This window comes from Alligator mississippiensis, chromosome 3 (genome assembly GCF_030867095.1).
Source record: "Alligator mississippiensis isolate rAllMis1 chromosome 3, rAllMis1, whole genome shotgun sequence".
NCBI lineage: Eukaryota > Metazoa > Chordata > Crocodylia > Alligatoridae > Alligator > Alligator mississippiensis.
In genome coordinates this window covers 194,641,328-194,656,424 of record NC_081826.1, presented here as the reverse complement: position 1 = coordinate 194,656,424, position 15,097 = coordinate 194,641,328, and the positions used below count along the sequence as shown (strand labels likewise).

At 44.1% G+C, this 15,097-nt stretch overlaps 1 protein-coding gene across 4 annotated transcripts in view; it reads left to right on the top strand.

The window, feature by feature from the left end:
* Positions 1 to 15,097, top strand: part of LOC102562730 (transient receptor potential cation channel subfamily M member 3) — a 397,561-nt gene that overhangs the window by 312,750 nt on the left and 69,714 nt on the right. For 3 of the 4 annotated variants that reach the window (XM_019478170.2, XM_059724786.1, XM_059724785.1), the window contains exon 7: positions 8,788 to 8,962. In XM_019478170.2, the coding sequence (XP_019333715.2) occupies positions 8,788 to 8,962 (175 nt within the window). Of the gene's footprint in view, positions 1 to 8,787; positions 8,967 to 15,097 lie in introns of those variants that run through there. The other variant, XM_059724787.1, reaches the window with a different exon arrangement.

The following is a 15,097-nucleotide window of genomic DNA, read 5'->3' as shown; positions in this document are numbered from 1 at the left end:
TGTCTGTCCCACACCCCTTGCTGGTTTAAGATAAATCAGACACACCCAACATCCCAGCCTGCTCTCTGGGCTGAGCGGAGCTCTGTTCCACAGAAGAGCTGGCCCCTCCCCTCTGCTCCTAAGCCAGAGCTCTGGCAGAGGCTTTTAGGCACAGAACATCTGCCTGGCTTCTCCCTGATAAGCAGAGATTATTCCTCCCTCCCCTTTGCCTTACACAGATGCCTCAGCATTATCTAGCAGACCACATGCTGGCTATGGCCCCTGCTGTGGGACACAACAGGCAGACAGGCTCTTTGGAGCTAATCAACAGGTAGCTTAATGTCCTTCCTTGAAAGAGCTGTTTAAGAAGAGCTCCATTAATTAATGGAGAGAGGATTTGTTTTCTTAATGGGTTGATAAACATTGAGTTAGGTGTGATAAACATTCCCTGCTGGGCTGCTTGGGGAGGGGGGAAATAATAAGAGCGTCCTGCTGTGCCTGGCCATGCTCCCCTCAGCTCAGCACTGTAGAAGTGATGGGTAGGATGCTCTGGCACCCCCCAGCTTCTAGCCTGAGCCACTGCAGGCATGTGCCTGCATTTCTGGGATGTCTATCAGTTTACAAAACTGTTTTAGCTTAGTCAGGTTAGACTAGAGCTGCAAAGATTGAATCAATTCAGATTCAGGCTTTTTGAATGTCTGTCCCTAGCCCTTATGGGTACACCATGATCCAGGGGCTTGACAGTTACCTACTATATGCACCCACTACTATGGGGTCTGAGCATCTTAAGGTTAAAAGAAATAATTATAACAGTCTCTCTCCCTCCCACCACTTATCCCTGACCCAGCTACACTTATTTTTGTGAGGGAAAAGGTAAGAGGGTATTCATTCCAAGATGAGCAATTTAGAAAATTTAAACTGAAGAAATGAGTCTATGCTGTACAGTGAATATGGGAGGTCAGCAAACATTTTAGTAACTGTACGAGTAAGAATGAGTCTAAGAATGTAGTAGGAGTTTGTATGGCCAAAATCAGGGAGGCCTAGATATGAGATGAGGTACTGCTAGCAAGACCATTAAAAAGAGCATTCTATAAACACATTAGAAATAAGAAGACAACTAAGAAAAGTGTTGGTTCTTTACTGAATGGGTAAGGAAGCTGATAATGGACAGAGAAGGCCAAAATATTTATAGTTGATTTTATTTCTGTCTTCAGAAATAGGTCAACTATCAGATAGTATTTGAGGTAAGAACAGCTACTCAACCTAGAAAGAGGGGGGAAACAGATTATATAGATTATGTAGATAAAACTTGAAGTTTTCATATCAGCAAGACATGAGTACTCGAGGAATTAGCTGAAATAATTGCAGAGCCATTAGCTTATTTTGAGGGCTCAGGAAGGTCCCAGAAGGTCCTGGAATGGTGAAGAGAGCCAAATATAGAGTCAGTCTTTAAAAAATGGGGTTGGGGGGGTGGGAAAGAGGGCATAAGTATTGCACTGACTAATCAATCTAACTTGAGCACCTGGAAAGACACTGAAGCATGTAATTAGCCAATCATTTTGTAAGCTCCTCAAAGTTAACAAGATAAGTAACAGTCCACATGGGTTTATCAAGGTCTTAAAGCAGTTTTAGAAGGAGTCCTCAAGCAAGTCAAGGTTTCCAACAAGCTGGAAGATTTTACAGAGAATGTATGCTCTACAGCGTGTTTTCTTGCTCCCACCTATTTTCAGGTTTGTCTCAGTTCAGCTTTAGCTTGTTGCACTTTATCTGTAATGAGCCTGAGTCATTTCAAAATATTCTCCTTTACCTCTGCAGCCTCTTTGAATTGCTACATGAGTACCTTGTGGCAATGACGCAGAGTAGCCTAGCATGATGAGTATGGCTCTGTTCATTTTGTGCGCTGATTTGGTCTTTTAGAATATTTTAAGCCCTGCTTAACCACATGAAGTATTCGATCAGTTTGGCCAGTCACCCGATGCAAGGCAGCTTACTTAACCTTGTGTCCAGTGGTATTTAAACTGATAAGATTTGTTACACTGGTGCTCAGAGAAATCATTCCAAAACTAGTGACCCAGAAACCCAAATACGTTTTAAGAATACAATCATTCTGGCATTTGTATGCACAGTTATTACAACCGCATGTCCAGATTCACATGTGTTTTTATTAAATTTGTTTTGTTTTTGTGAAAGTGAAAAATAATCCAATCTTATGACCTGGGAACACATACAATTATTACAAAATTATAATAGTTTGAACCAATACAATCAAGGAAGGAAATGGAATGCTCTCCAAAGCCCATCAAATCAGAGGTGGACAGAAAAATGCCCATGTAATGCAGTTACAGTAGAAACAGGTGGAACCAAAGGGTATATCTTTGTTAAGGGGGAGAATGAAATATATGCCTTATTTATATATTTAGCTAGATGTCATTTTGTTTTGTAAATAAGTTTCTTGTTCTCCGTCTCAGGAAACATTTTACCTGTAGATATATAGGACCGTCAGTGACAGTATTCTGTTTTTGCAGTTGGTGGAGAATAGCTCCAATGTGTTAAAAACAAACTCATTTCTGAGTGTGAAAGGTAAGTAATTCAGAAATAAAGTGTGCCATTAAACAGATAGCCATAACACATTTTAGTTTCAGCTAGTGTTTCATTTTTAAGAACATTTGCTCTGCTTATGCAGTCTTCTTTATTGTGTCTCCAATCCAACCTTTCTATATGGACTTTTCCCAATATTCTGCACAGGCCACTGCTTCTGGTTTTGGCGTTGCTGTCTCTTGTGGGGTGCATTATGGTGCTACAGAACATCTCAGGAGATGCTCCGTGGTTTGCTTGTCCTGACAAACACATTGGTTAGTTACATAGAGGCCCCATGATTTCATGAGAAAGTTACATCTTCCGAGACCCACTCAGTATTTTCAGGCTCCACCATGTATGCCATTTGTACTTGGAGCCAGATGTTAACTCTTCACTGGGGGTAATTCCTTGCTGGCTCCATTCAACAGCTGTGTTGTCTAGTTTCTCCCGTGCTTTTTGCCAGAGGGTAGTTCTGGCTGATTCTGGTGATGCCAAGGGTATGGTAGAAAACAAAAAGCAATTTCTTGATAAAAGATGATTGATGTCCATGTAGCCATTGGCGGCTGTCTGACTCTTGTACCTGCCGGTCAATGTTGCCTGCTACTTTGCTCCTTATGTAAGGGAGTGCTATGCTGTGCATATAGGCAGGAAACAGAGGTAGATTTTAGGCAATCTGTTTTAATTCTACATGTATCATTTAGGGCAGTGTCAATATGTTTACTGCTTATGCAGTTAGAAGGGCTTTGTTCCTTTTATTAGAATGCAGATTCCTAATAATTTTAGAACCATAAATATGAAGAAATTTTGGCCTCCTCCATATTCAGGTTCCTCAGCTCTTCAGTTAGTTGACTTCTCTAACATGCTGTTATGTCTGTGTATCAAACAATGAGGATTTCCTCTCCTCAATATATGGGCCTTTTACCAGGAAAGGAAACTCTGCAGACAATCAGGTTCAGCATAAAGGCTATGTTAATTATCCCTTCAAAACTAATACCAATCTAAAGCACTATGGATACCTTCTATTGCAGTATAATCAAGTCTACAGATATATGCTCACCGCCTTAAGAAATAACAAATACAACTTCAGCATAGGGTGATCACCTTTTTTTAAAATGTAAAAGCAGAATACATGCCTACCTCCCCCCTCACCCCACCTCCATGGTTGGCACAGCCAGAGCAGAGCCAAGCAGAGTGGGGTAGATGTGATCTGCCCACTGCGAATGAGGGGCTCCCTGCCCTGTTGCCCTTTCCCCAGGATCTCTGCACCAGCCGCATGCACCCTGCTCACCCAGCAGCAGCAATGAGCACAACTCTGTGCTGCCGCCAGCCTTGCAGCTGCCGGGTGGGCAGGGGGCACATCGCCATAGCAGCTCAGGGCTCCTGAGGGGAGGGCACCAGGGCAGGGAGCGCTGAGCCTGCAATAGGAAGTCCACATCTGCCCCCATCCCACACACAAATCTGGGGGAGCATGTGTCCCCACTTGGGGGTGCTCATAGAGGCAGGGTGCCACCCCCCCCATGCCACCTGTACAAGCCCCCCATGGCTCAGTCCTGCTCCACGCCCCAGCCCCATGCACCACCGTGGCTGGGCAGTGCCCCCAGCCCCTGCCACACACCCTCCCTGTGTATGCCTGTACCCCCCTTCCTCGCTATCCCACCCTCCCTCCCTGTGTATGCCCTCCACGTGTATGTCCCCACCCCTCCCTCCCATAGATTTAGCAGTAGGGAGCTGCTCTTCATGCTGCCTGGCTGTATTCTCAGGCACTTTCATGTTTGCAGGAGCGTACATGTACATGGTGCCCCCTGCGTCCCGCTCCCAGCAGCCCCAAGCAGGCTGAAATGCTGCCAACCTGCAAAGGCAAACCCACCATTTCATGTGGATTCTCCACACAATGCTCTGAATCGAGGACAAATGCTGTCCCATAGTCATGCAGCCCAGGACTGGGACCTGAGATTCCCATTCCAGGACTGTCCCACCCATTTACAGATGGGTGGTCACCCTACATCAGCAGTTGATCAGTCCATGAGGTCTTGTTCAGGGGTTCCCAGCTCTTACATCTAGTTTCTTGTGCAAGTTAGACTCTCTCTTGGTCTGAGGACCTATGTCAAGGGTCTTCAGAGCAGGCTGCCCATGAATTAAAGCTACTTCCCAATTTTATACCCATCATGTTTACCTATCTTCATTTCTTATCTTAACACACACATTTTTATGGTCATGTATTTATGTCACATATTTCTATAGCAAAAGCTAGTTCTCCTATGGTTTGCCCTGCCTTAGAGGGTTCCTATCTGCTCAAGACCATATATTGTTTTCCTGTTCTTAACCAATTCTTAAGTTAAGAACAGTTCTTAACCAATTCATAATTTTTCTCTTCTTGACCAATTTCTTAGTATTCTTAATTCAACCTGATTTAGCAAAGCTGCATTTCACATAAACAACTCCCATTGCTGGGCAAGAGTCAAGCTACTTATGTCAAAAGGCCTTTATTATATTAAGAGGCCTTTATTTTAGGTGAACAATGCTAAAAATATCAGTTCCCTCTTCTGAAATCAAGAACCTTACTTGTTGACCTTTGTGCCTTTCCTTTACATCTAAACTGAATTAACTTGTGGTCACTTGCTTAGAAATTATTTTCATTAACCAGCTTATCTATAATACCGTCATTAAATATCCAAACCAATTTTAAAATAATATCACTTCTGTTCAGTGAAGATATTCCTGAAGGGAATAAGTGACAAATGAGATCCTTTCCACCATTAATTGCATTTGTTCACCATTTTATATCAGGAAAGTTAGTCTTCCATAATAATATAATACCTCATATTATTTAGGTCTGTAATAACAAGATGGATATCCCTATCCATATACAAACCCAATCCTGGGGATTTATAGCAAACTCCCAGTTCTAGCAAACTCAGTAATTTCTTTTAACCATCCTTCTCAAAAGTGGTTTTGCCTTATATAAATCAGCAACTAAGGTTCTTGGGCACTTCTACATGTGACGGGTTTAATTCAGAGAGTTTGTTTCAATGACCCCTAAATTGAAATTGTGAGTTTTTAATTGAAACCCACCATTTCAATTTTTCTGTCACATTACAGCGAGGAACCGATTCCTTTTGTTGTTGTTGTTGTTGTTGGAGTCAGAGCCTACCCGCAACCAGAGGAGTAAGCTGCTGATGGGCCAAGTGGCCCCTGAGCTGCAGGGGGCTCCAGTCCTTCCCTCCATCGCAGCAGCACCCCACAGGGCCAACTGTGTGGGTTGCTAACTGCCTGAGTGATGCCTTAGAGACAGCACTCGACCTGATCCAACTATTCCGAGCCTGCCTGGGGAGCAGTGCCTGGCAGGCTTCCAGCAGGCGGGCTTGGTGAACAGTTGGATTGGGCCAGGTGCTGCCTCTGAGCTGAGGCAGCACCTGGCCCACTAGCAGCCTGCCCAGGTGGTCCCAGGGAGTGCTGCCACTGGGAAGGACCAGGGCCCCCCACAGCAAAGGGGCCACTCAGCCTGCTGGCAGGTCACCCACTGGCCACAGGAGAGGCGGGCAAGCTCCACCGAAAAAAAAGAAGAGAAAAGGATCAGGCCCCTCATCACTTCTGCCTTCAGCAGATACCTGCTGAAGCAGCAAGGGGCCTGATCCCTTTTTTCTGCAGAGCCTGACAACCTCCTCTGTGGCCAGGCGGAGAGCAGACTAATAGCTGCAACGCATCATTGCAAACTAAACTACATCTGGATGTAGTTTAGTTTTCAAAAACGCATACTCATCTAAAACCCCCAAAACTGATACACATGTAATGTGTGATGCCAGTAAGCCACACAAATGACATTTTTGTCATGTGTACAAGTGCCCCTTGATTTTACCCGTGTTATCCCTCCGTAGTTGTTGTTTACAGTTTCTCACATTGTTAAGCCATGGAGTTATCCTGTCCCTTCTTCTTAAGAAGCAGTCCCATATCACATAGATTTGACACTTCCTCATGTGTGATGATCCACTCTTCTGTTCATTCTTCACCCTGAAAAAAATTCTCATTCCTATTCTGTCTCATTCTTTTCCATGTTGTCCTCCTCCTTGGTTGGGATTTGGTCCCTGGCTATTTCCATTGGCTCGTCTCTTCTGAAGCTGCATGGTCTTCTCTTCTTTCTTGCCACCCCATCTTCTGTTTCTTTCTGTTTCTCCACTTTATCTCCTGGTGTAACAAACACTTACTGAACATTTCTTCTTCACTAGTTGGTCTCTTTTTTGTGTTTAGATGTTTTATAGGTCATTCTCCTTGTTTAGGGGTCTTCCCCTCTCAAGGTCCTCTTGTCCAAGATTGTCTTCAAACTCTCAGTTGCTCATGTGTATTCTTTCCTCTGCTCCATCAAAACCATATCTGAACTCCATCATCTCAAGTCACAAGCTTGTCTTCTTTTTCACTGGCTCAATAGTGAGTACTTTGTTATTTGTATATTGTCTAACAGGCACTCACTTCATTACAACTTGCATTCTACAGCTTCTTCATTGTTCCTCCTCATTCTGGGCTCTTCCACTTAAGTTGTCTTGTGCTTGTCCTTGCCTTAAAAAACATGCGCATTCACTAAATGCCCAAATCAATTCTGCTATTTATCTATTCCACTAGCTGCTAGGTCTTTTCTTCAGAATTATAATGAAGGGCAGACCAGCAGTCCTGAAGTATATGGATCCCTTTTTTCACTTTTCTTTTTGTTCGGAGAAACCTTTGTTTAATATATTTCTCTGTGGTTGTCCTTAATAAAAAATATGATCTTTCTTGTTTTTTTTACTTTTGAGAATAAAAGTTTAAGAAAAAAATATCCTCCTCAGCAAACCAAAACTATCAAAATGATCATTTTTAAGCAATGCTAGGGTATATAACTTGATAAAAATGAAATGGATTCAGTAGGTCATCATATGGGAAAGCATAGTTCCAGGGTACTGTGATCTGCTATAATAATTTTTTTCTAATCTGCATCATGCCATCATGAATTGACCTTATATTGACCATGTCCTTTGAGAGAAATCAGCTAAGCATTTTTCTCATGCATACTGGTCTGTTCAAAGTAATTTACTTCCCTTTTAAACTCTGTTCATGTTGTAAACCACAAATAAATGTTTCTCTAGCGTTTACACAATTGACACAGCTATTGTTCTTCTACAGTTGTAGTACATAGTTGCAGGGACTAATTTCAATAGGGATAATCACCTCTTAAGAATATTACTCTGTATTAGCAGTATTATTATATGGTACCTTTTGTCCATATTTGGGGTAAGTTTCTAGCAAAGAGTGGTAAACTGAAGAAAAGGAATCTTGGTGCAAGATTTCAGCACAATGTTCATATGTTGATTTGCTTTGTAATCTGCCTCAAGAGCAAGGAAGAATGAAACAAAGGTGGCTTCCATCAAGGAATTACTTTTCTGGAGAAGCTAATTGTAGAGAAAGGAATACAAAAATATTGCCCATTGTCTGTGAAGACCATCTAAACTACCAGAAGACAACACCAGTTATTGTAGCCTTTATAGAGCAATGCCAAGCTTTATTAGCCAGGAGACTAGAAGTGGAATCCTAAAATGGTAATGTTAATATCCTTATGTTCATCTGGCAATAGTTTCATAGATGTTAGGGCCTGGAAGGGACCTTTCACATCACCAGGTCCAGTCCCCCTGCATGTGGGCAGGAAAGACTCAATTATTATAGTACATACTCAATTTTATTGAACTAGAAGTCATTTAAAAATAATATGCCCTTTTTTGCTTGATAGCAACAAAAAAAATTAGTCAAACTCATAAAATGACTCTGTTCCCTTACAAACACTCAATCATCAATTATTCTTGTAATTTAGTGTGTAAACTGCTAGATATATCTGATTTATGCTTCCACTTCAACAATGGAGGAAGTCCTATTTTAAGTTATTATTTGAAAAATGAATTATCATTCTTACCTTTTTGAATTTATGATTCAGTGGTATAATATTATTCCAAATAAAAGTAAATAATAGATGTTCAAACTAGAAGATCACAATGCTTTTTTCTTGTCTTTGTCTATTAATGTCTTAATACCATTTCTTCTGATATGCCGGCATACAGTCAATATGAAGTAATTTCAGGCTGGGTTTTCTCTTTCTTCTGTTGTTTTGTTTGGTTTGCTGGCTTTGCATTTGTGTTCGTTTTTTCTTTTTCTTTTTCCTTTTTTTGTTTTTGTTTGTTTGTTTGCTTGTTTTGTTTGTTTTCTTCAACCCAGGAATTGGACAGGGAGTTCCAGTGGTGGCACTTATTGTGGAAGGAGGTCCCAATGTTATCTCTATTGTTTTGGAGTACCTACGAGACACTCCACCTGTTCCTGTTGTGATATGTGATGGCAGTGGCCGGGCATCTGACATCCTTGCATTTGGTCACAAATACTCTGAAGAAGGAGGGTGAGTCATTTGCTAAGAAATATTTGTTACATGAAAAAAGCTCTTAATTGGCAGACTATTTCAGTGCTAATTTGGATGTTGAGAAATTTTGAGATAACATAATACTAATTTTTTCTCATGTGACTTTATAGCATTGATTTAGTGACTGTATAAAGGTATTGAGTTCAAAAAGTATTTCTAAATTCTAGACTCTGGCAACTGATGCAAGCCTGGGGAAACCCTAGGAAGCAAACTATCTATAGGCTAATTTCAAGCCATAGAACAAGAGCAGCAGAAAATAGGCATATACACTATATAGCATGGATTGTGGTTGACTTAAGCATCCTAAAGAAGTTGATGCACTGCAGACAGATTACCTCTAGTTTTTAGTTTAGCCTTAGTGTAACAGGTTAGGTGCTTAAGGCCATTGTGATGCCACCTACAGGCCCCCTCATCCCTGCTAGGCTCTCTTTCTGCACTGTCTTTCAAGGTCTTGTCTTGCCTTCTTGCCTGACATGTCTTGATGGAAACTTCATGAAAGGGAGGGTGCCCTCTCTTGTCCAATGGTCAACTCTCTCGACCTTGCTTGCCTTAAGGGCTTATTGCATGGCTCCATTCATCCCTATACCATACCCCATGCCTCATGGGTGTTTTGAGTCAGCAGTCAGGTGGAACATTTGTCCCTAAGTCACCAAGCCACCTTAAGCCTTCGTTCTCTTTTTGGGGCTTCAGCCTTCCTGGCTTCTGTGCCTCTACTCTGGCTGGCCCCTCAACCAAGGCCCATGGTTCTAGACCTGGCTTCTAGGCCCTAGCCCCATGCTCTGCCCCTACAGGGGCTCTGGTCCCTGTGGCCCCCATGCCCTGCTCTTCCTCAGGCTCTGGGTGCTGTGACTATGTCTTGAGCCTGCCCCTAGCAGGCCCATAAGGCTTTAATGGGATCTCCAAAAAACACCTTTCACAGTCCCTCCAAAGCACCAATTTGCATGACACCACCACACAAAAAGCCCTCTGGCTACAACAGAAAACTATCCCCCATGCTAGGTCTCAGTACAGACTTTCACTCACCAGACTGTCTCCCATACTGGGCCTTACTTCCCTGTAGGCCGTAGGCATCTAGTTTGCAGGTCTCAGGGCCTCTCCCCTCAGCCAGGCAGTTGCCTTTAGCCTCCTTGGACCAGAGCTCCTTCCCCTGTAGCTTTCATAGATTCATAGATTCATAGATGTTAGGGCCGGAAGGGACCTCAATAGATCATCGAGTCCAACCCCCTGCATAGGCAGGAAGGAGTGCTGGGTCTAGATGACCCCAGCTAGATGGTTATCTAACCTCCTCTTGAAGACCCCCAGGGTAGGGGAGAGCACCACCTCCCTTGGGAGCCTGTTCCAGACCTTGGCCACTCGAACTGTGAAGAAGTTCTTCCTAATGTCCAATCTAAATCTGCTCTCTGCTAGCTTGTGGCCATTGTTTCTTGTAACCCCCGGGGGCGCCTTGGTGAATAAATACTCACCAATTCCCTTCTGTGCCCCCATGATGAACTTATAGGCAGCCACAAGGTCGCCTCTCAACCTTCTCTTGCGGAGGCTGAAAAGATCCAGTTTCTCTAGTCTCTCCTCGTAGGGCTTGGTCTGCAAGCCCTTAACCATACAAGTGGCCCTTCTCTGGACCCTCTCCAGGTTATCCACATCCCTCTTGAATTGCGGCACCCAGAATTGCACGCAGTACTCCAACTACGGTCTGACCAGTGCCCGAAAGAGGAGAAGTATCACCTCCTTGGACCTATTCGTCATGCATCTGCTGATGCACGATAAAGTGCCGTTGGCTTTTCTGATGGCTTCGTCACACTGCCGACTCATGTCGATCCCTTTCCACTTCCGTGCCACCCAGCAGGTCATTCCCTAGGCTGTAGGTGTGCTGGACATTTTTCCTCCCTAGGTGCAGCACTTTGCATTTCTCCTTGTTGAACTGCATTCTGTTGTTTTCTGCCCACTTGTCTAACCTGTCCAGGTCTGCTTGCAGCTGTTCCCTGCCCTCCGGCATGTCCACTTCTCCCCATAGCTTTGTGTCTTCTGCAAACTTGGACAGAGTACATTTCACTCCCTTGTCCAAGTCGCTGATGAAGACATTAAAGAGTATCGGTCCAAGGACCGAGCCCTGCGGGACCCCACTGCCCACACCCTTCCAGGTCAAAGCTGACCCATCCACCACAACTCTCTGAGTGCGACCCTCCAGCCAATTCGCCACCCACCGGGCTGTGTAGTCATCCAAGTCACAGCCTCTTAACTTGTTCACCAGTATGGGGTGGGATACCATATCAAAGGCCTTCCTGAAGTCTAAGTATACGACATCCACCCCTCGTCCTGTGTCCAGGCATTTCATAACCTGGTCATAAAAAGAGACTAGATTGGTCAGGCATGATCTGCCTGCCACGAACCTGTGCTGGTTTCCCCTCAGCATAATTTGTCCTGCCGGGCTCTCGCATATGTGAGCCTTGATAATTTTTTCAAAGACTTTGCCAAGGATGGAGGTGAGACTGAGTGGCCTATAGTTGCCTGGGTCCTCCTTCCTCCCCTTCTTGAAAATGGGGACCACATTGGCCCTTTTCCAGTCCTCCGGGACTTGGCCCGTCAGAGCCAGACTGACTGCCCTGGCTCCAGCTCTGGCTAATATTTTACTCAAGCCCTGCCCCTTCCTGGTCATGAGCATCCCATCAGCTGACATGACTACAGGGCTGTTCCTTAGTCCCCACTCTGCTGCTGTTTGTGCCTGTGTTATGAAGACCCTGCCCTCTACAATTAGCTTCTCCAGAAAAGTAATTCCTTGATGGAATCAAGTAATTATTTCCATCAAAGAAGTGCAACAGGGAACTCTTGTCCTATACTACAAAATAGCATTTTCTAGTCTGGGCTCAGGGTGTTTGTATGAGGGATGGAGGCAGACTTTTCTCTGTGGCTGCAAGGATAGGACAGCAAGGGAAATTTAGGGTAGAGATTAGGAAAAATTTTATCACCAGGAGGTTTTTTTGGACCTGGAACTGCAGGAGGACCTTCCAAGAGGACAGATTGGCCAACATGGCAATGTCTGAATCACCTGCGCACTCAAACTGGAAGATCAAAAACAAACATGATCAAATGAGGCTACTCTAATGACAAGAATATATGCAAGTGCAGTGAAGTGCAGACAATGGAGCATGTGCTCATTTCCTGACTCATTGGTGAGACCTGTATGAAGGAGGATATCACTGTAGCAGTGGAAAGAGCCATTGCTTGTGCACAATTCTTGAAAAACATTTAGTTTATGACAAGGACACAAGAAGAAGAAGTTACCTTATTTTCCCAATGTTATTAATATGTATATTTTTAAGGCTTTTTAAATAAAGTGCAAGAATACCAAAATGGAATAGAAAAACAGCCAGGAATACACCCTTAAAACAAAAATTGCAATTACTGTATCTAGACTTTATTTTTTAATTGAGAAGGTAACCTACTTAAGTAGGTTAAGACAAACATTGTCCTTCAGAATACAAATTGATTTACAAGATTTAAATTACATTGATAATTAAATTCTTCTCTTTGTCTTTTCCCTTTTACAAAAGTATTGAATTAAAACAGGCAGACAAAAACAATCACCCACTCAAACTCCAGCTGCTCTTTGCATGCTATAGATTTGTCCAAGTCAAAAAAGTATCTTTTCGTTCTATGCATTAGTTGTCCAATCCAAACCACCTAGAAACCACAAGTCATTTATAAGGAAATATCTTATGAGCTTACCAGGAGTGGATCCAGAGGAGTTGCAGTGGTGCAGTCACACCCCTTTCAGACCATGGGAGCAGCAGCCAGGGATTTTTAAGCCCCCAAATCAGGTAAGAATTCCCCCATCCCTTCACCTTCATGCTCAGAAACATTTCCCTCCCAATCCCCTCATCCCCTACCCACCTCTGCTGCTTCTTTCAGCTGTCTTAGGGGTGGGGGGAGCTCTAGAGTTGCTCCTACCCCACTCCAGGTGTGCTGCTCAGGGAATAGCAGGAGCCATGGGCAGATTCCTCCTCCATGCCTGATCCCCCCCCTGGCTATTTCCTGCCAGCCTGGGAGAAGGTGCAGGGTGGAGACCATCCATTGCTGTTGCCATTTTCCTCAACAGCCTTCCATTGCACAGAAGCTGCAGCAGGGGGTAGGGTAGTTGAATTGGAAGGGAGGGGAGAGGTCACTGAACATGGAAAATAAGGGAGAGGCTGAGGGCAGGATTCTTACTTGATTTGGGAACTTTAAAAATGTCTCCAGCTGGTGGTCCTATGGCATGGTCTTCATACCCCGCTGGCAGAGTGGAGAAAAAGCTGGGAGGGGAGTGTTGCCCCTGCAATACTGGTCGCTACTCCCATACTCCCCTTTACAAAATCCTGGAATCTCCCACGGGCCCAGTGATGTGATGCCAATATTATTAAGTTGTTTGTTTCAGCTTCCTAAATACCTACTCACCACAAGCAACAAATGGACTAATTCTTTACACACAGTGTATGTTGATAGTATGCAGTGCTGTGAATAATTGACAAATTTCTTTAAAGATATAATCACTGTAATTTATTTTAAATTGGGCCCATGAGTGCAGTCTTTTTTCCTGGAGTTTCAATGTGGCTTCATACCTTCCATTCTGAAACATCCTGAAGAATTATTCATCTCCCTCAAAAGCCCTCATAAGAGTGTACCACACAGTTCTGTTATTTCCCTTCTTCCCCAACATTGTTTGCAGGTTTTAGGATTTTTTTAACCCTTTTTGGGTGCATCTACCTGTTACCCTACAGCGACATAGCGATACTTTACATTGCCAAAATGCATGCTACGGCAACGTAGCAATACTGGGTCTACATGGGATCAGCAGCTATGTCACCATAGCAGTGTGCTTCTGTGGTATAGTGTGCCACTACAGCAATGTAGCAGCAAAATCTAACTGTGTGTGGCACTCACAGTGCAGTATAGGTGGTTACTGCATCATGCTTTAGTACTTCCATAGTACTAAAGCATGGTGCCATAGCAATGGCTCTGCGTGGCAACATGTAGGTGCGTTCTTTATGTAGGAATCTTAATATCCAAATATTTAAGATGCAGTATCATCATTCAAATTTAAAAGTTTGTAGAAAAGATAACTATCTTCAAAATGACAACTGATGACATTTAAAATGGGCATTTTCCTTATTGCAGGCCTGATGCTTTAGCTGGAGTTGTTCAGTATAATGATGGAAACATTCACACAGTAAGACATTTTCAATTTACTAGCCAACTGCCCATCAAGAATGATGGATTTCAAAGGAGTGTTTACACGGCCGGCCCCAAAGAGTGAGTGGGGGGGGCCATGTAAATGATCCCTCCGCTGCTGTTGCCTCCTCCTCCAGCGCGGGGGCTCCCTCCCCCTGCCCACCTTCTCCCCTAAGAAGTGGGGCTCCTCCCCACCTCCATGCCTCCCTTCCCCCCTCCCTTCCTTGGCACGGCTTTATGAGCGCTCATGGTGCTCGGGCCAGGTGCCAGATGATTGGAAGATAGCCAATGTGGTCCCCATCTTTAAAAAAGGGAGGAGGGAGGACCCGGGCAACTATAGGCCCGTCAGTCTTACCTCAATCCTGGGGAAACTCTTTGAGAAGATCATCAAGGAGCACATCTGTGATGGGCCGGCATCAGGGATGATGCTCAAGGGCAACCAGCACGGTTTCATTAGGGGCAGGTCATGTCAGACCAACCTGATTGCCTTTTACGATCAGGTCACAAAAGCATTGGATGCAGGTGTCGCCATGGATGTAGTCTTTCTGGACTTCAGCAAGGCCTTTGACACTGTCGACCACCCCATCCTCATTAAAAAACTAGGTGACTGTGGCATCGATGCCTACATAGTCAGATGGATTGCAAATTGGCTGGAGGGTCATACTCAGAATGTGGTGGTGAATGGGTCATATTTAACCTGGGGGGAAGTGGGCAGCGGAGTCCCCCAGGGCTCGGTCCTTGGGCCCGCACTGTTCAATTTCTTTATTAGCGATTTGGACGACAGGGTGAAAAGCAACCTGTTCAAATTTGCTGATGATACCAAAATTTGGGGTGAGGTGGGCACGTTAGTAGGGAGGGAAAGACTGCAGAAAGGCCTGGATAGGTTGCAGGGGTGGGCTAACAAAAACAGGA